The 19,049-nt window shown below is 41.4% G+C and overlaps 1 protein-coding gene across 3 annotated transcripts; it reads left to right on the top strand.

Annotated features, from left to right (window-relative positions):
* The first annotated feature begins 167 nt into the window (after positions 1-167).
* lima1a (LIM domain and actin binding 1a) lies at positions 168-18,809 on the top strand. 3 transcript variants are annotated; one of them, XM_058052368.1, is made up of 11 exons: positions 168-390; positions 2,702-2,873; positions 3,845-3,890; positions 5,074-5,487; positions 13,415-13,481; positions 13,872-13,966; positions 14,983-15,048; positions 15,123-15,174; positions 16,844-16,890; positions 16,959-17,092; positions 17,315-18,809. In XM_058052368.1, exons 2-11 carry the CDS (start codon positions 2,713-2,715, stop codon positions 18,399-18,401), a joined length of 2,169 nt encoding a protein of 722 aa, XP_057908351.1. In that variant the 5' UTR covers positions 168-390; positions 2,702-2,712; the 3' UTR covers positions 18,402-18,809. The 3 variants fall into 3 exon arrangements, with proteins under 3 accessions (XP_057908351.1, XP_057908352.1, XP_057908353.1); XM_058052369.1 differs by lacking the exon at positions 168-390 and adding an exon at positions 955-1,105; XM_058052370.1 differs by lacking the exons at positions 168-390; positions 2,702-2,873 and adding an exon at positions 3,627-3,752.
* The last annotated feature ends 240 nt before the right edge of the window (positions 18,810-19,049 follow it).

The raw sequence follows: 19,049 nt of genomic DNA, 5'->3' as shown, positions 1-19,049 counted from the left end.
TTCCTTCTTCCCTCGGCTGGGTACACTGACAATGAGTCACATCCTCTAAAGTCTAAAACGTTGACCTTTATGAGAAAGTGCCAGCCGGGACTCAGACGATGTCTCAGTTTCCAGTAAACCAACATGTGATTCTCCTCCCTTTCCCCCAGGCTGTCCTACAGATTCCGACTTCCCTTCGGCTTGTAATCAAACACTGAAGTGTGGCACCTGCCAGGTGGAAGTGACTGCTGCCTATTGGCTGAGAGAACTTAAAACGTGAGCGATGTGGGCCTCTCCCACTTGCCTGCCCGCTCAAAAGCATTAGGAGTAGCAGCTGAGAAGTAAAACAAGAAGGAAATGCTGAAGTAGCGTGGAACTCGCTTTACGGTGCAAAACAGCGGATCGTTGCAGGTATGTTGCTTGATATGTCTTTTTTCTTTACCTTATGCAACACACAAAGGTCTTTTATAATCGGTTTGTCACTTTTCCCAATGTTTAGTTACTGTAATTTCACATTTAAACTAAGCATCATCTTGATCAGCCTAGGTTGGTGATGCTGTATTACGTACCTGTATTACATACCTGTTTGTAAACTGAACCCTGACCCTAAAAATAGTCCCAGGTATCACCTTCCTGTCCAAAGTGAATGCGTGACATCTAGAAAACAAAGTTGTACCAATTTGCTATTCTGTGCTTTCAGCTTCTTGTTTCGTTTATGTTCTATTTAATAAAACGATTGAAGCTACAGCGTAGCGTTATCTATCTTTTGTCCATGCAAACATACCGATACCGCTTGACCTTGTCCTGGTTTGGCTTATCTGATAATACATGAACACAAAGACAAATATTTGGTAATTTAAATAATATGCCTGTTTAAAATAATTGCTGGGAGAGCTACTCTACTTTGTAAACTTTAAGGCAGGGATGCTGTAACAGTGGTTATTTATTAGGTGATTATTTTAATGATGAAAGGCGCATGTGATTGGCCGTAATGTATCGACACTGACTGGAAGGGGGAGGCGGGGGCTATACACACATCACAGCCGTAAACACACAAACAGAAAGTAGGCTGATGAGACGGTGAAATAAAACGTTGCTATATAATTTGAGGCTACGCGCTGGAAAGGTGAGGAAAGAAAAGCTGGACTTTGTGTTTTTGAATGCCAATCCTTGCTTTTGTCTTTTTAGTTTTGTCGATTAATTCATATTTTGGTTAATGTTTTGTTTGTGTGTTGCTGCACTGTAAATGGGAATTTACAAATTATACAACCAGATTGACAGATTTATTTTTTATCCAATTGAGATGAGTCTTTGTTTTTGTATTTTATCATCAGGGGATGATCAGAATATAGTAAAATACAGTGCAGAAAGCTTTCTAGTTCTTTCAGAATCAGCACCTATTCAGCTATATTTCTTGGGATTTCCTGCTTCCCGCAAAAATGGTCTGTTTTAATGTATTCCACCCACGGCCCGACTCCAGGCGGTGGTTGGTTACACTCTGGAGAGCTGAAAAGGATTTCTGGTTTGTGCCGCTAGCAGCAAACCGCATAGGAGTTGATAATAAACGGAACCCGAATCCAATCCAAGGTTTTCTACAGCATCGGTAACGTGTAATGTGCTTTGTGAGCCACTAATTTTGGTGGGAAAACGCCATTAGCAACCCCGCTCCCTGTATGCACACACTATAATGCTACACATATACTTTTGCTACAAGACTTACACAAAATAAACAGTTAGGACACTGATAATTTGTTGTCACTACTTGGTGTTCTGACTCTTTGATACAACCAAGTAACATTGGAAAGGCATAGCGCTTTAGCAAGTTTGTCGGCTAGTCCAGCTGCATATGGCATATGTTGACGGATTAAAATGCATTTCTTTTGCTGGTAGGGAATCAGGAACTCAGGAACCACTTGTGCCTGATGGTGGCGTCTTTTTAGGAATTGTAAACAAATGTGGCTTTCCCTTACGAGCCAGTGTTGGCAACGTAAACAGATAAGGGGTGGGAGAAGAAAGCCACGACCATATAAGGAAATCCATTCCTCTGTGACATCACAAAGGAGACGTTTTACCACGCCTTTTAAAACAAAGTGTTTTGAGCCATCCCCAAATTCTTTCAGAGCTCACTTCTAAATACAAAAACCTCATTATCTGAAACTTTGGCATCGTTTAACGTGAGAATACAACATTCTAAGTACATTTATAGGTCAGAAAAGTGGAAAAAGCATAATAGGTCGATTTTTTTTTTTAAAGTCAGCATCTTTGCTTGGTCCAGTTTGGCCAAGGAAATATTGGTTTAGGTTAAAATGAACACTCTTGTTGACATCTTGCGTGCTGAATAGTGTATATACTGTGTGTGTGTACATGCATACAACAGTGTTTTATGAGATGTATCCGTTGTCTTGCAGAACAGATGATCAGTGGGTGTGGCATGTAGTGGTTACCTGGAACTGCTGCAAATATTATTAGGCGTGCAGACAAATGTTTGAGGAGGTTGAACTGTGTCAAAGTCCACCATGCAACACATGGAAAATAGTGTAAATTCATGTACAAGAGAAAGTGGTGACAATAACAAACAATTCAAAAGAAGGTTGCCGGTTCCAAAGCCAATGTAACATGCATGTAACCTTGGTGTACCCAAGACAGGTTCTATGTAGCATCATGATCACGTGATTGTCTATTCCTTCTACTTAACCAAACTCTTATTTACTTTCATCCTTAGAACTTATTCTCATGGATAGCCAATCATCAGGCGATTCTGCAAGAAAGATGGCCTCCGTTGCGTCATTTAGCCACAAGCAGTGGGCATCACAGTCACTGAGGGTAACTGCCAAGGAGCTGTCAATCGTCTCTCCTAGGGGTAAAGACAACACCATTGCAGAGCGTTTTTCCAAGTAAGTCGTGACCCCCCCCCTCAAAGTATCATTGCCACATCAGTCAGGCTGATCCGCTTCCAATAACTAATGATTACCACTATATCATGCATGGTGGAATAGTGGTTAGCGCGCAGACCTCACAGCTAGGAGACCAGGGTTCAATCCCACCCTCGGCCATCTCTGTGTGGAGTTTGCATGTTCTCCCTGTGGTGATTGTTGTGTGCAAATCGCTACAGTTTATTTATCAGTTGAACTTGCTTCAGCTAGCAAGCCCCGTGAGACGAATCTCAAACTCTCGCACCCACAACGTCGTTTCCATATTTAAGAGACTCTGAAACGATAAAAAACTTTGTCCTTTTGACCTGAAAACAATTCGTGACACGGCCAGCAGCACCGATTATGAAGGCCACGGGCAGATTAGAGTGACATAGCAACACATGAAAGCTGAAATGTAACTGGACAAAAAATATCAAAACAAAAACATGTTATAAAATCTATAATGTTGGGAGTAAAATTAATATTTCATGACTAAAACGTGGATCGGTGTTTCTGAAGTTTAGGCCAGCAGACAAGGCTTTGCTGGCCTTGATTGCAAACCGCATCTTAAATACCAGCATGTATGCTACCCTTGAATCAAATGACTTTACAGATCTAGGGTGTACAAAGACAAACGTGGCCATATACGGACCTGAAAGTAGAACCGTTTCCATGACAACAGCCAAAGCTTCTGTGAAGTGTGTCACATGTTCACGCTACACCGTTCTTTGTCACAGGAAGTGTCCGTCCATGTTGTGCTGTTAAGATACATCATTGCTAGCGTTTGCATCTTGCGATAAAGCAAGACATATTCTTAGTCCCGCGACTTAGTCTACTTAGAAGCGTGAGAACCCAAATTAGGTATATCATTTGATTTCAGATGTTTCTTCCTTTTGACTTTGAAGATGTTTATACTTGCCGTTTTAAGACTGACATCTCAACCTATTCCTCAGGTACCAGATGGCAGCAGATGAGGGCAGTGCAGAGAAAAAGAAAGGGGTAGGTGAACATTTGGTCCTAAATTTAAACACTAAGACCTATTGTCAAATTCTCACTCCTAAAAAAATCTTTATAATCAAACATTTGCCAAGAAATAATGAACCAACAAACGTACAGAAAGGGATAAGGTGGAAACGTACCTTCTCTGTTGGCAGAGAAGATGACCTGACGGAATGGCTGATGAATCCATCAGATGGAGACAGCAATTCCGATACTGAGTAGTGTAGACATGTGGAGTCCAAAGTGCATCGGTTTGTATCTATGGGGAAAAAAACAAAGCATTTGTCTTTTTATTACGTTTTTTTTTTGTGTACAAAATGGCCCCCTGCATCCTTTGATATTTCAGTCTCGGCCCCTGAGTGGAAAATGGACACCGTGGTGAAAACAAAACTATGAAAGCGTGTGTTTTGTTGCCAGCCATTGAGCTTTCCAGCACTTTGCCTTTACCTTTTTTCCCTCATTTCCTGGACTTATTTTCCCTCTTCCCCCTCACTGACCACCTCTGTTTTTGATTTTCTGCCCCCCCCATTCCAATTGTCATCCCTCCCCCCCTCACTCACTCCCTCCCTCGCAGTTTCCTTCTGTGTGTGTGCTCCTCTCTTGGGCGTAGGGGGTGGGATAGGTACTGATCGCTTCTCAAGGGCTCACACATCTGGAGCGGCTTGTAGCGCTTCTAGCTTCTAGTGGGCCGACACACTTAACGTGCACACTCCACAACAAGCGGACCGCCGGCCGGTGGTCTCCAGCCCTTCACAGGTTTTTGGCTTTACTTCTTTTGTCTTTTTTGTTTCCAACTTTCAAACTGCTTGTTGTGTAGCTCTTTGTCTTCTTGAGCAGTTGTTTCCTGTTCTTTGCTCTTTTTTTTTTTTTCCCCCTCCTCCCATATTCCTCTTCACAAAGCTACTCGCAGAAAAGTTTTATGTTGATTCAAGAGTTCCTTGCATGGGTTAGCAACTGTAGAATCGGAAGGGGGGGTCCTTGATAGTTGTCATTGTTAAAAGTATCACCAAATTTAAAAGGTGGCTTATTGTGGTCAGTGTGCAGGAAATGGTGAGTCATCACATCTGAAACCTTGATGTGGCTCCATGGGAGGGGTGGGGGGGTTAAGTTGAGCTGATAAAGCACAATTGTACTGATGAAAGCGGACACCTAAAAAAAAACAGTCTTCTGCCCCCTCCTGTAGGTGGAAGAATCTTTAGCCTCGTCCCTTTGCAGCGGGAATCTGAGCGTTTTAAAGAAACGCTGGGAGCAGCAGCAGCAGCAGCAGCAGCAAGAACTGCTTGGTGTTGGTACCACGCCCTGCACCGGCACCGGCACCATCCACGAAACCCGCCTCGGTCAAACAGGTGCCAGCCCGAAACCCGCACAGCACCCTGAGACAACACTCGACGCCCCCAAAAATTACAAGCTTCTACAGGAAGACCGAAATACTGAGTGTGAGGCACAGACTCATCAAGGCAAGGAGCAGATAGAAATGGAGGCCAAGGGCAGCAGAGAATCCGAGGAGCAAGAAGAAGCGGTCGTGCCGGATTCGGAAAGGCCCAGCGTTCCCCTCAACAACCTGAAGATGATATTTGAGAAGGGAGAAGTGGAGAAGGTGAGTTGTCTTCACAACCGTTGGCTCCTTCTGACCTTTGACACGTACACACTCGCGCACAAATACAAACAAAGACCAAGTTAATTAGCACGGCAGCTGCTCCGCTTCCGCAGTCAAAAGTTTTCCGTCTATCTTTAGTTCCATCTGGAATAGAACAGGATTATGATTATGTTTGGAGTAAATAAGGTCTGCTTGTTCTCAACGAGCCTCAGAGCTGTCACGCATGGAGTCACATGGTGCAGCGTCTCTTGCCATCCGTCCATCAGCTGACTGCTTTGAAGGCAACACCGGCGGCTGTAGGCAGCTCCACATAATGCTCCAAAGGGAGACCAATTGGTGCTAATGGTGGAGCGTAACGGCTGAGATGTTCAACTTCCAGTCATGCGTTTCTTAGGAAATTTCAAGTACTCTCAAATACCGCTTATCCTGTATAGGATCTGGGGTGAGCTGGAGCCTATCCCAACTGACTGAGGGGTTGGGGTACATCCTAGACTGGTCGTCAGTCAATCATTGAGCATTTACTAATCAGTTTCGCAAGTCCTTTTTTATGTCATCATAAAAGGAAATACATACTACATAACAGCAAACTCTTATCCTGTCATCAAAGAGTAGTACAATAGATTGTCCTTGAACCTAAATAAAACTAAAATCATGCTGTTTGCTAACAGCAGAAAGGACACGCACCAGCAAATACAAATAGACTGTTTGGACATTGAAAGGGTGAACGAAAATATATTTCTGGGGATCACAATAGATGAAAATATGAGCTGGAAACCTCATATTACAAATATACAACATAAGGTGGCCAGAAATATTTATATATAACAAAGCAAAATTTGTTCTCAATCGGAAATCACTCCACGCTCTTTATTGCTCTCTGGTTCTACCATATCTTACTTATTGTGTGGAAATATGGGCTAATAACTATAACTATAAAAGCAATCTTCGCTCGCTAAATGTACTGCAAAAAAGGTCAGTAAGGATAATTCATAATGCCGCCTACAGAGAACATACTAACTCCTTATTTCTAAAATCACAAATACTTCAACTTGCTGATATAGTTCATCTTCAAACAGCTAAAATAATGCATAAGGCTAAAAAAATAACCAATTAGCTAAAAATGTCATCCAATACTTCTCTACAAGAGAGGAGAAATATGATCTCAGGGAAGAAGTACGTTTGAAACACTTCTATGCTAGGACTACGTTATGCTAGCCATAGCATTTCAGTGTGTGGAATCAAACTATGGAATGGATTGAGTAAGGGAATCAAACAATGCACAACGATGAGCCAATTCAAGAAACAATACAAGCAGTTGATGTTTGCTAAATACAAGGATGAAGAGTCTTGAACCAGTCATGATGTGCTATATATATCACTATATTGACACGCACTATGGTACACATTATGTCATTGTATGGTCATATCACCTCGTACTTTGGTATGGGACAAAAAATAAAAAAATAAAATAAAAAATAAAAAAATGTATTATGGAAAGCAGGAAGTGAACAAATGTAACAGTTACTGATTGTAAAAGTACCAGATGGAGGGGTAGGATTTAATAAGCTTTGCTTCTTCCAACTCCTTTTGGACATGTAGAACTGTGAACTTATTATGGGATGCATGTTCAAATGAAATAAAACCATTACCATAGTACTGGAAACGTTATTGTTTCACCAAATTAGTTAAGTTTCCCAGTTGTGAACAGGCAACTCTGTGAAATGCACTACGGTTAAAATCATCCTCACTGAAAGCTAAGAGCTAAGTCCTCAGGCAAAAAGACGCTGCTCTTAGGAATGTATGCTTGTCCACTCGTGACGGTTTTCCCCCTTTTTTATCTTCTGATCAGGAATGTGTTTGTTTTTAGTCCGCCAGAACAACCAGCTTAGACATGAAGAGCCATCGTCAGCCATACTTCACCTTCATATCAGATAAGCGTGGCATAATATCTGCTCTTACATGTATGATGTGGAAAAAACAACCCATCAAATATGCCTTTTTTTTTGCAGTAGACGGGTAGCTCTCTACCAAGGGTTAAATATTTGCTTAAAGTCTTTATATGTATAATTGTCCAATACGGACATCGCCATCTTTTTTCTCTTTTGGGTTTTTCCATTCAAGGTTCAGGGGTCACCACAGCAAATCAATCTCCATCCAACCCTGTCTTCTGCATCTGTCTCTCTCACACCAACTACCCTCATGTCCTCCTTCAATACATCCATAAACCTCCTCTTTGGTCTTCCTCTACGCCTCCTACCTAAACACAGCATCCTTCTACCAATATATTCAGTATCTCTCCTCTGGACATGTCCCAACCATCTCAGTCTGGCCTAAAGGACTTTATCTTCAAGGTCTCTAACATGTAATGTCCCTCTGATGTACTTGTTCCTGATCCTATCCATCCTGGTCACTCCCAATAAGAACCTCAGCATCCTCATCTCTGCTACCTCCAGTCTTTTTTTATTTATATATCCATTTCGGACATCCTATCCATCCTGGTCACTCCCAATGAGAACCTCAACATCCTCATCTCTGCTACCTCCATCCTGGTCACTCCCAATGAGAACCTCAGCATCCTCATCTCTGCTACCTCCTGTCTTTTTTTTATTTATATATCCATTTCGGACATCCTATCCATCCTGGTCACTCCCAATGAGAACCTCAACATCCTCATCTCTGCTACCTCCAGTCTTTTTTTATTTATATATCCTTTTCGGACATCCTATCCATCCTGGTCACTCCCAATAAGAACCTCAGCATCCTCATCTCTGCTACCGCCAGTCTTTTTTTTATTTATATATCCATTTCGGACATCCTATCCATCCTGGTCACTCCCAATAAGAACCTCAGCATCCTCATCTCTGCTATCTCCAGTCTTTTTTTTATTTATATATCCATTTCGGACATCACTATATTGAGTGGTTCTTAGTAAAAGAAAAAAGTAAATTTAAATGTTTCCAGTCATAAAAATAACATTTGTCAATGTAGCTTTAATAGTGATGAAAGTTGGTGACCCCTGTTTTTCAATCAAGGCAAACTAACTTTAATTGGCTAGTTTCTGTGAATAGATGATTACTTTTTGTAGCTTGTATTCAAGCTCACAATAACAAAATAGTTTATGGCTGTTTGTAAAGAAAAAACTGCTAATTTAAGCACAAAAACCAAACTACAGTATATATATAGCAAGTAAGTTGGCAGACAAGTGGCCATTTTCAAGTCAATCCAACTTTTGGATGAGAGAAACAGCAGCTTTTTAGGGATGGTTGTCTCATGATAAAATGCCAAAGCAGTAGTTGAAGACATTTATGGTGAATTGGACACACTGTGGACGGAGCTCGCTACAATGGCATCCATTGTGTGCGAGTCGACCTCCAAGTAATGCTGCTTTCACTGAACGATGATGTCATGCCGTGTGCTCATGACATCAGCTGATCTTCAACCGCATTAAAGCTCACCTCATCGAATCGACTGTGCAGCCCACTCCCCCCCCCCCCCCCCCCCGTACATCTTAAACCTCATCAAAAGCCTCAACCTCCACTTTTTTTGGTTTACCCTTTAATCTGCCTATCTGCCTCAAAACGCTTATCTAAGTAAACCCCCCCCCCTGTAGGTTGGGGTGTGCAGTCATGAGGCACCCAGACATTCACTGACCCCCCCCCCCTTTTCCTGCCCCAGCTGCTCCTCCACCACCTTCCTGCCTGACTCCACCCCTGTCGCTCCATTGTCTAGCCTGGAAAAAAGCCCCCTTATCCATCTGCAGGTCTTTTTTTTTAATGTTCCATTGTACAAAAAAAAGTGATGACACTACCGATAATGATTACTTCAACTCATGCTTGACTTAGTTTCTGTGTGATGGAGCACATAACATACAGAACAGGTTTTCTATGCAAGTGAAGCCATACGCAGATAACCAACACCAAGGAATGAAAATAATTCCAAAAAACATTACTCTTGAGCTGGTTGCCTCCAACTTCTTGTCATTGTTTCAATATCAAATGTATAAGAACATGAGTACCTCTTAGTTTGGAAACGATCAATATCAATACTATACAAAAAAAATAATATAATACGTGGCATTATATAGAATTGGTCTCATTGATAAACACGTGTGTACTTTCTTTGTCAGAACAGCGTTCAAGCGAACTGATAACTTTAGGGATAGGATTTCAGACATCAACCAATGGATGACGCATGCTAGCTGGCCCTGGTGAGGCCAATCTGAAGTCTGATTGGCCTCAGTGCCAGTAGTGATTACTGATTGTGAAGGCCGTGAGCAGATGACATTGACACGGCAACACAAAAAAAGCTGAAATCTGATTGGACCAAAAAAAAAAAATATATATATATATACGTATATATATATATATATATAAAATACATATATATATGTAAACATATATATATATTTTTAATATTTTTGTAATATTTTTTGTCCCAAAAAAAAAAAAAAAATATATATATATATATATATATATATATATATATATATATATATATATATATATGTATGTAAATATATAAAATGTAAAATATATATATATTTTTTTTGGGGGGGGGGGGGATATATATATATTTTTTTTTTTTTTTTGGGGGGGGGGGGACAAAAAAAAAAAATATATATATATATATATATATTTTTTTTTTTCTCCAGATTTCAGCTGACATTGACACGGCAACACAAAAAAAGCTGAAACCTGATTGGACAAAAAAATATATATATGTATATATATATGTATATATATGTATGTGAATTGATACAAAATGGAACAAATGCTGCAGTTGAAGTTGAAGTAAAAGCGTTGTTCTACAATAGTTTGGTCATGGTGAATGTTCCTTGGACCAAGAAGCCCACTGCCCCCCCCTCTACGCTACTCCTTTTTCCGGTTGTAATGTAACTTTGCCAGCCAACCCCCTCATCCCTTCGTCATCCCCACAATCATCCAGTATGAAGCACCCCTCCCCGTCCCCCCAACTGCAGCCCCTGCTCCCTGTCCCCTCCCCTTAAGCATCTCAAGGGGCTCTGGTCTGGTCTGCTCAGTCTGTGCTTAGACCCACTGGAGCTTACCGCCACTAAAACCCACACTGGCCTCTGCCTCGTTATTTGTCTTCACCAAAGGTAATTTCATTTGTTTTCTTGGCCTTTGAATGCACCATTGGCATTTACGCTTAAAATAAATGCGTTGAATGAATGAATGAATGAATGCAGCCTCTCAAAGTTGACTTCATTGGTGAAGTGAATGAGCAGCTCTGTGGAAAACTGAACGGCTTCATTGTGTCATGTTCAGTGCTATCCTGCTATCTTTGCTTGAAAGGCTTAACTTAACGCGAGGGCAGGGTGTCGTCTTTGGTAAATAGTCCTTCGTCGGTGGGGGTATAAATGAAGGGAACTGCCAGTCAGTCTGTATGGGAGCTTTAATAGCATCGGGATTAGCAGTAGATTCTTTGTCTAGCCCCGTTGAGCCACCCTCCTGAGACCTTGCATGGACGGCATGCTTGTTTACATCCAGCCAACCGGCCACATGTTTACTCCCCCCTCTCATCCTCCTCCTCGTGTGTCTCGGATACCCCCGCCCCTCCCTAACACACCCGCTCTCTGGGTTTGTGGAAGATAATCCACCCTTGGGGGTTGATTATATTATCATGGTGGTGTTCTTTAGCACGGATTCATTCTTGGTCGGGTTGGACTGCCTGACTGACAAAGCAGCAAAAATTTGGACCAAAGATGGAAGATTTTTAAATTAACAGCTGTTTTTTTTGCCCTACTGTTGAAAATTCGACTAGTTGGACTCTTCCATGAGTAGAAGGCATGTTTTTAAAGGTAGATGTACTAATACCACCGTTTTGTCTGGTACTTTTCTACAAAAAAGTACAGTACCCGGTGCTGCTTTTTTAACCCAACTGGTTCCGCCCTGGGGCTCGAACCAGGGTCTGCTGAATAAGAGTTAGCCATTTAGCTAAAAGCCTGGACTGTCAACAAGATGTCCAACACGACTCTTAAAGAAAAAGTACACTTTTTGGGGGGGATTTTGCCCAGCATTCCCAATCTGTGAGACATGAATACACATGTATTTCTCTCTACTGTGCGTTCTAATGATATAAAAACAGAAAAAGACCCACACTGCCATACTTGAAGTAATAATAATAATACATTTTATTTAAAAGCGCCTTTCAGGACACCCAAGGTCGCTGTACAGAAGATAAAAGAGTAATAGTAATAGTAATGGAACATCCATAATGAATAATGTACAGTTTAAACAGGATTTAACCTTTTGTTTTGAATACATTAGCACACCAAAATGTTTACAAAAAAAAAACTTAGTTTACATCATATGTTATCATTATGGGCCGTTGTATGTAGGATTTTGTGGAGGAAAAACCCATCCATTTTGGGATAAGGCATATAATGTGGAAAAAGTGTTAGTACTGTGAATACTTTACAGATGCACTGTACATATTTTTTCTCTTCAACAAAGTATAAATCTTGTCTTGTTGGTTATACTAATGTAGATGATAGTCTTATTTTTCCATAACATTCACAAACCTGCCATATGTGTGAACTATTGACCATTTAACTCTAAAGTTGGCAAGCATAAGGCCATTCATTCATTGATTTTATTCGAGCGAGAGGCGGGGTACACCCTGGACTGGTGGCCAGCCAATCACGGGGCACATATAGACAAACAACCATTCACACTCACATTCATACCTATGGACAATTTGGAGTCGACAATTAACCTAGCATGTTTTTAGAATGTGGGAGGAAACCGGAGTACCCGGAGAAAAGAGGTAGAGCTGAGCGATTATGGTCCAAAAAGTCGTATCCCGATTTAGGTTGAATACCGACATAAGATTATATATAGACAATAGACAAAATGAAAGCCAAACATGGGTGTCAAGTTGTTTCAGGTAATATCAATATTGATATATTGCCCAGCCCTACAGCTTGGTAGAACTTGGTAGAACTTTGTCAAGTTCTATTGACATAGTCCCAATTCACAAGAGAACTTAAGGTACTTTTACACATTAAGCAGATTGGCCAGGAAAAAACTCTCTAGGGAAGAAACCTGGAACAGAACCAAGGCTCAAGTCCGTCTTGACCTGAACTGAGATGTGTCCTGAAGAAGGACATGTTGTTAGTCTGAGCACTCCTTTACAGTCCCAAGTTTTTGGTTAGTGTTGATATGAGCTTCGTTCCTTTCCTGCATGATCAGACTTTCTGTTGGAAAGTTTTATTGCTGCTTATTAGAAACGCATTGCCGGCTTATGAGTTCATCTTGTTTTTTTTTCTCTGCTTTTATTGTGAAATGTTACCTGCTGAGGCCTGTGGATGTTTGCATGCCTCGTCAGGCATGCATTTGGAGGTAGGATGTGGCCTCGAGCATTTTTAGTCGAGCCAAAGTTGACGTGTCTTTGTTGGCTTGTTCAGACTGACTGCGTCCTTGTCCACTTGTTGTGTAATGTATAGCTGGCAATGGTGGATGATGTGTCGTCATTGGGGGGACACGACCCCCCCCCCCCAGATTTTGCTCAATTAGTACAGTTTCCATTGAATATACATGTATACAACAAGAGGAAAGGAATCAAACACACAATTATACTATTATTATTAACATGTACAGTGTATATTTATCTTCCGCCGATCAGACATGGTGTCTGTCTCGGGCTTACTGAGCTCATTAAAGGGATTTAAGCGGTGGTGACTGGAGAGAGAAAGAGATAGAGACGCAGTCTTGACCTTCTATAATTGGACCTGCTACAGTCTCTTTGCGTTGCCTTCAACCTATGCGGATTGCTCTTATGGACACCGTTGACTTCATGAATTGTGCAAAGTGCAGCGACCATGCAGGACACTTTCTCGAGCAGTTTTTTGCTTTCCGGTTTCTGTTTAATTGCCACTTATTTTGTTTTCCTGCTGTTTTCTTTTAAGGAGTCCAAAGAGCATTCGAGTCAAGGAAACGGTGCTAGTACAGCAAACATGGACCAGCTTCTTGGAGGTATGTACTCATCATTCAAGCACTTTAATGTCGAACTAGCACTTCAACTATCCAACACTTGTTCTTCTTTTTCTAAACTAAACAATTTGTGTTTTTGAATGTACATTTGGTGCTACTGAAAAGATGGGATTTTAAGACATGTATGCAAACCAAATAGGCCTGGAAACCATGGTACCCGTTCATTTGTAATAATCCACTACTGCTCCATATATAAACATATTTTAGTTAGATGAAAGATGAGCTTTTACTTCATGTTCCCATCAACCCGGCGTTGAGAGAAATGGGAACAGGAACAGGAACAGGCAGGTCGAAGCGAGTTTACTGGAGAAAGCCGAGATGATGAATCACGGCTCTTTCCCCGCAATGTGTGTCATCTTATCTTTTCATCAGATGGAACTCTTGCCGAGTCGACCCCTCTCCGGGATAGGATGGCACTCTACCAAGCTGCCATATCCAAACAGGACATCAGTCCCACATCAGCCAGTGTGAGTACTGAAACCCCATGATTCCATGCAAATCAAATTCCACCACCAAGGAGGTTGTATTAAAGAGGACCTATTATGCTTTTTTTTATCCACTTTTCTGACCTATAAATGTAGCTAGAATGTTATTTTTGTGTTAAACGATGCCAAAATTTCAGATAATAAGGTTTGCTCATTTGGAAGTCAACCCTGAAAGAAGTTTGCGATGGCTTAAAACGCTCTGTTTGAGAAGGCGTGGTAAAACTGTTACTTTGTGATGTCACAAAGAGACGGACTGACTTCCTTTTAAATATAAACTATTTTTTTTTAGAAACTTTGGACTGTCCAGTCTCCACTTTCAGATCGGATTCAGGATCGAACACATATAGCTGTATGTTAAAAGTCGACATTTTACAAAAATACATCGCCGTTTATTATCAACAGCTAGCGGCACAAAGCGGAAGTCCTTTTATGAACTCGCGATTGTTACCAACCACAGCCGAGTGGGAGTGAGTGCCTACAGGTGGGCTGTGGGTGGAATAAATTAAAACCGACCACAAAATCCAAAGAAATACTGATGAATAGGTGCAGATTCTGGAAGAACTATAAAGCTTTGTGTGCTGGTTATCATGTGTAGCTGCTCTATAGAAGTCCACAACTCGATACAAAGGGCTGAAAAAATGACGACTCACTCACCACACAGACATGACGGTGAAATTGTGAGGCTGACGTGGACTTGTGAGGTCAGTGAGTCAGTCGAGTCGGTGGACTCGTTGCGCATGTGCAAGTTTCTCGGGTAAAGTAGATGCCGCATTGAGTGCTGACTCATGCGTTGATGTCACCGCCATATTGGATGTGGCAAGAGAAGGTGGAAAATAAAATACAATCTGACGGGATTAAGTTTCACAAGTAAGACTTCTGATTGTATTTACGGAACAGAGCTTTATCAAGTTTGGTATATTTCCTGGTGCAACTCAAAAGCACTTTTTGCACGATAGGGGACATTTTTTTTAATGTTTATGTTTTGTGTCTTACATCAGACTGATCTGCACGATACTTTCTGCAGCAAACAGAAGGAGAATGTACCACCATTCTCCTTGGATATGGTGAGGCTTCCTTAACGGAATGAATAACTGGTGAATGTGCTACACGTTACTGATGCTGTTATCTCTCGCTGCAGAGTCCAGATACGGAGTCAAACAGCAGAAAAAGCCTTAGTGCAGAGAGCAACGGTAAGTTTTATGTACAGTAAACCTCGGATATATCGGATTCAATTGTTCCCACTGGTTTTGTCCGATATAAGCGAAATCTGTTATATGCGTATACCGGAAAATGTCCGTTTTACGCATATATCGGATTTATATCCGGTATATGCGTAAATCTGATTTTATCCGGCACTTCCTTGACTATGTTTCCAATGTACCTGGACGCGCAGGCAACGCTGCAAATGACGTCGTATAGCGGCCTGTCACGATTCGGCGAATCGGAGCGCCACGATGCGGCCATCCGATATATGCGAGGGAAATTTAATGGAAATGCATTGGAACGGGACTGGAGATTTTGTCCGAAATAGGCGAAATCCGTTATAAAAAATCCAATATATGCAATGAATTTTTATTGGAAATGCATTCCAGAAAAATTGGTTCTTTTTTATCTGTCCGTTGTGAGCGAATTTCCGATATATCCGAGGTTTACTGTATAATATTTCTGTACAAGCCTGAACTCATTTGCTAGGACAGTTGATCATATGACAAAAACCATAATTGATACTCATAAATGAATCTGAATCAGATTTTTGATCAACATCTCAATAAAAGAGGCTGTAATGTAATATTACATTAGATTCAGATCATGAAGCTAGCGCTAGCGCTAAAGTGACTTTGGTTATTAAAACCATGGCAATGGCTAGATTAAAAAAAAAAAAAGAAAGCTGGTAAATTAAACTCTTACGATACATTTTTGTAAAACCGAATGTACCTTTTAGTCCATAATTGATACTCATAAATGAATCTGAATCAGATTTTTGATCAACATCTCAATTAAAGTGGCTGTTGTAATATTACATTAGATTCAGATCATGAAGCTAGCGCTAGCGCTAAAGTGACTTTGGTTATTAAAACCACGGCAATAGCTAGATAAAGAAAAAGAAAGCTAGTAAATTAAACTCTTATGAGCCATTTTTGTAAAACCAAATGTATCTTTAGTTGTACCATGCATTATCTCATCAGTTTTGACAGTTTATTCCTGTAATGATACTAAGTGACATGTTGCTCACCTTCACTGGGACAAGGACGGGCAAAGTTATGGGTTGACTGGGCCGCTGCTGAGTCATTTGTTGTTAAATCTGGTAAATTGGGAAAGACAATTGATTTAATACATGCGAAACATTTACTTGAGCTGAATAAATGTTGGTTAAAAGGAGTGGGATGTAGGATGTATAACACACCATGCTAATACGCTGCTTTTTTTGAATGGATATTAAGCTAACAGGCTAATATGCCAAGATACAGACTGGCGAGGCTCCAAAAAAAACAGGACACATATTGACACCCTTTCCGGTTGCCTCTATTCTCTCACCTTTCATTGTTTTACTTTTTTTTTTTTTTTTTTTTTTTACTTCCAGGCGTTATTTTAGCAAGTATTGTTTCACTGTCCTCTGCTGCCGACTAGCTGCAGTTACAAAGCACAGTAAGGGTAGTAGTGGACCAAACCATTTCATGTAGCTATAGGGGTGGTGGTCAGTCATGTTTTTTTTGTGGGGGCGATAAAAATAAAAAAACAAATTACCGAAAATGTGTACATTTGCAGGGATCCACTGTAGTGGAAATTGGTAAATTAAATATGAAATAGCACCTCAACGTGACCACATTGTATAATTGTTTGAACTATTTGCTTCCCCAGGTTCTGGTCCTGGCAATGCTGTGTGTTCTCTGGCCAAAACTCCGAGGGTAAGGCGCGATATACACACACACCCACACCCACACACTTTCATGAATAACTTTTACGTCTTATGTAGAATTTTCGTCTTCCGGTGAGGGAGACTTGCGTGTCCTGTCAGAAGACTGTCTATCCACTGGAGAGGCTGGTAGCCAATCAGCAGATTTTTCACAGCACCTGCTTCCGTTGCTGCCACTGCAACACCAAACTCAGGTAAGTGGGTTCGAATCCCAAAGACATTTGGTGAAATAACTTTATACTATATATATTTTTTAGTGAGCAGAAAACCATACAAAATATTAAAAATAAAACAGTTTGATCTGATTTGTTGAGCTAGAGAGGCAGACGGTAATGCTGTGGTGTATTTGTGGATACTATTTTAGCTTGAGCTCAACACTTTTACTATTACTAACTTTGGCTCCCCCTCCTGGTCAGTTTGGTGAATTACGCCTCCCTGCACAACAATGTGTACTGCAAGCCGCACTTCTGCCAGCTCTTCAAGGCCAAGGGTAACTATGATGAGGGCTTTGGCCACCGGCCCCACAAGGAACTGTGGGAGAGCAAAGGCGAGGGCGGGGAGATGACATCACCGCAGGCCAACGTTTATACCAAGACCCCCTCCCCTGGCTCTGAGCTGGAGAGCCCCAGCGTGGAGGACTCTCCGCTGGCCAAAGTCAATGTCCTGACTGCTACCATGGAGGCTTTGGGACAAGGATCCCCAGAGAAGACTGACAAACCCACTGAGACACGCAGGCTGAAAATCTCCTGGCCCCCACAAGCAGAAGGTGACACCAGCCATAATGGAGATACGGTGCATGCCACCAATGGGGCCACCAAGCCGATCCGTGCAAAGTGGCCCCCAGAGGACGACTTCTCCTCCTCAGCATCTGAACAAACTAAAGCTTCCTGCCAGCGGAGAAGCTCCTCCTTGAAGGAGCGTTGCATGCCCTTCACTGTGGTGGACCAAGCTCCTGCTGTTGCTGCTGAGACCAACAAGAAAGAGTCTCCACCTGCAGTGGACCAAGTGCAGGTAGAGGCGGAGGCCCAGAGCGTTGTCCTGCAGCATGATGGACCTACACTGGACAACCACACATCTGCTGAGGACATCTTCACTGATGTGAACAACAGCACTGGAGAGGATGGTGACGAAGACATGACTGAGAAGGATGTAGAAGACATGGAAGAAAGTGAGGAGATACTGGAGAATGAAGGTGAAGACGGGTCAGAGCTTCATCTTCCCTGTGAGGAGACTGAGGTGGTGCCACCTCATCAGGAGCAAATGGAGGAAGAAGATGGCGGTTTGGAGGAGATGGCGCCTCCCACTAAACACGAGACGCCTACTCCCGAGGAAGAAGCTGAGGAGGAGGTGGCGGCGGCCAACAGGTCGCAACAGGATGTGGGCTTCTGGGAAGGGGAAGTGGAGGAGGTGGAGGAGAAGGAGAAGGAGGAGGCGCTGACTGTGGAGGAAATCATCAAGCGAAATCGCTTCTATGACGAGGAAGAGGAGGATGAGGATTTCTAAAGTTGGCTGCGTTCCATTCTTTTGACTTTCTTGTTCCCTTGTCGCAGCGTTAAGGTTGAATGCTGCCGAGCTCTTGAAACTGTGCCTCTTTTCTACATTCCAAGCCATTCCAACATTTTAACTGTCCTTGTGTTCCTATGTTTTCATATTTAAGCCACCCGTATAATAATCAATATTGTTGCCTGAAGATGAGGCCCAATTCAAATTAGCCTAAAATAAATCCAAACAATTGGAAAAATAAGTGCTTTAGTTTTTAAATCCAAGGATCACTAAATGACTATTTCCACTCAGAATGTGCATTTACAAAATTATTTTTAAGATTTGTGACAATCTGATGTGAATGTAGTTTTTAAACCAAGGGTGCAAATAGCCTTGTTTTGCTACTGTTTAAATAAATTGTAAAGAAAATGCTGTTGTTGTCTGAGTCACTAATCTTGTATATATAATCATCCTTATCGTTTGCTCCTTTCCTGATTTCTTGTGTCAAATCATTAAACACATTTAAATATTAGTCAATGGAAAAAAGCAGCTTTTCAATGAAACCCATTATTAAGGGAGAAAATAAAAACAATATATTTTTCTGCACAAAATAAGATGAAAAATAAACAAATCAAGAATAAAAATAAATCAATCAGTAAAAAATAAATA

The sequence above is a fragment of the Doryrhamphus excisus genome, chromosome 16 (genome assembly GCF_030265055.1).
Source record: "Doryrhamphus excisus isolate RoL2022-K1 chromosome 16, RoL_Dexc_1.0, whole genome shotgun sequence".
Taxonomy (NCBI): Eukaryota; Metazoa; Chordata; class Actinopteri; order Syngnathiformes; family Syngnathidae; genus Doryrhamphus; species Doryrhamphus excisus.
This window is presented reverse-complemented; position numbering and strand designations above follow the sequence as displayed.

Coding starts and splice junctions, on each gene's coding strand:
- lima1a (XM_058052368.1), top strand. CDS start 2,713: ATGGATAGCCAATCATCAGGCGATTCTGCAAGAAAGATGGCCTCCGTT. Junction 15,049..15,122: donor CACCATTCTCCTTGGATATG/GTGAGGCTTCCT, acceptor CTCTCGCTGCAG/AGTCCAGATACGGAGTCAAA. Junction 17,093..17,314: donor CACTGCAACACCAAACTCAG/GTAAGTGGGTTC, acceptor CCTCCTGGTCAG/TTTGGTGAATTACGCCTCCC.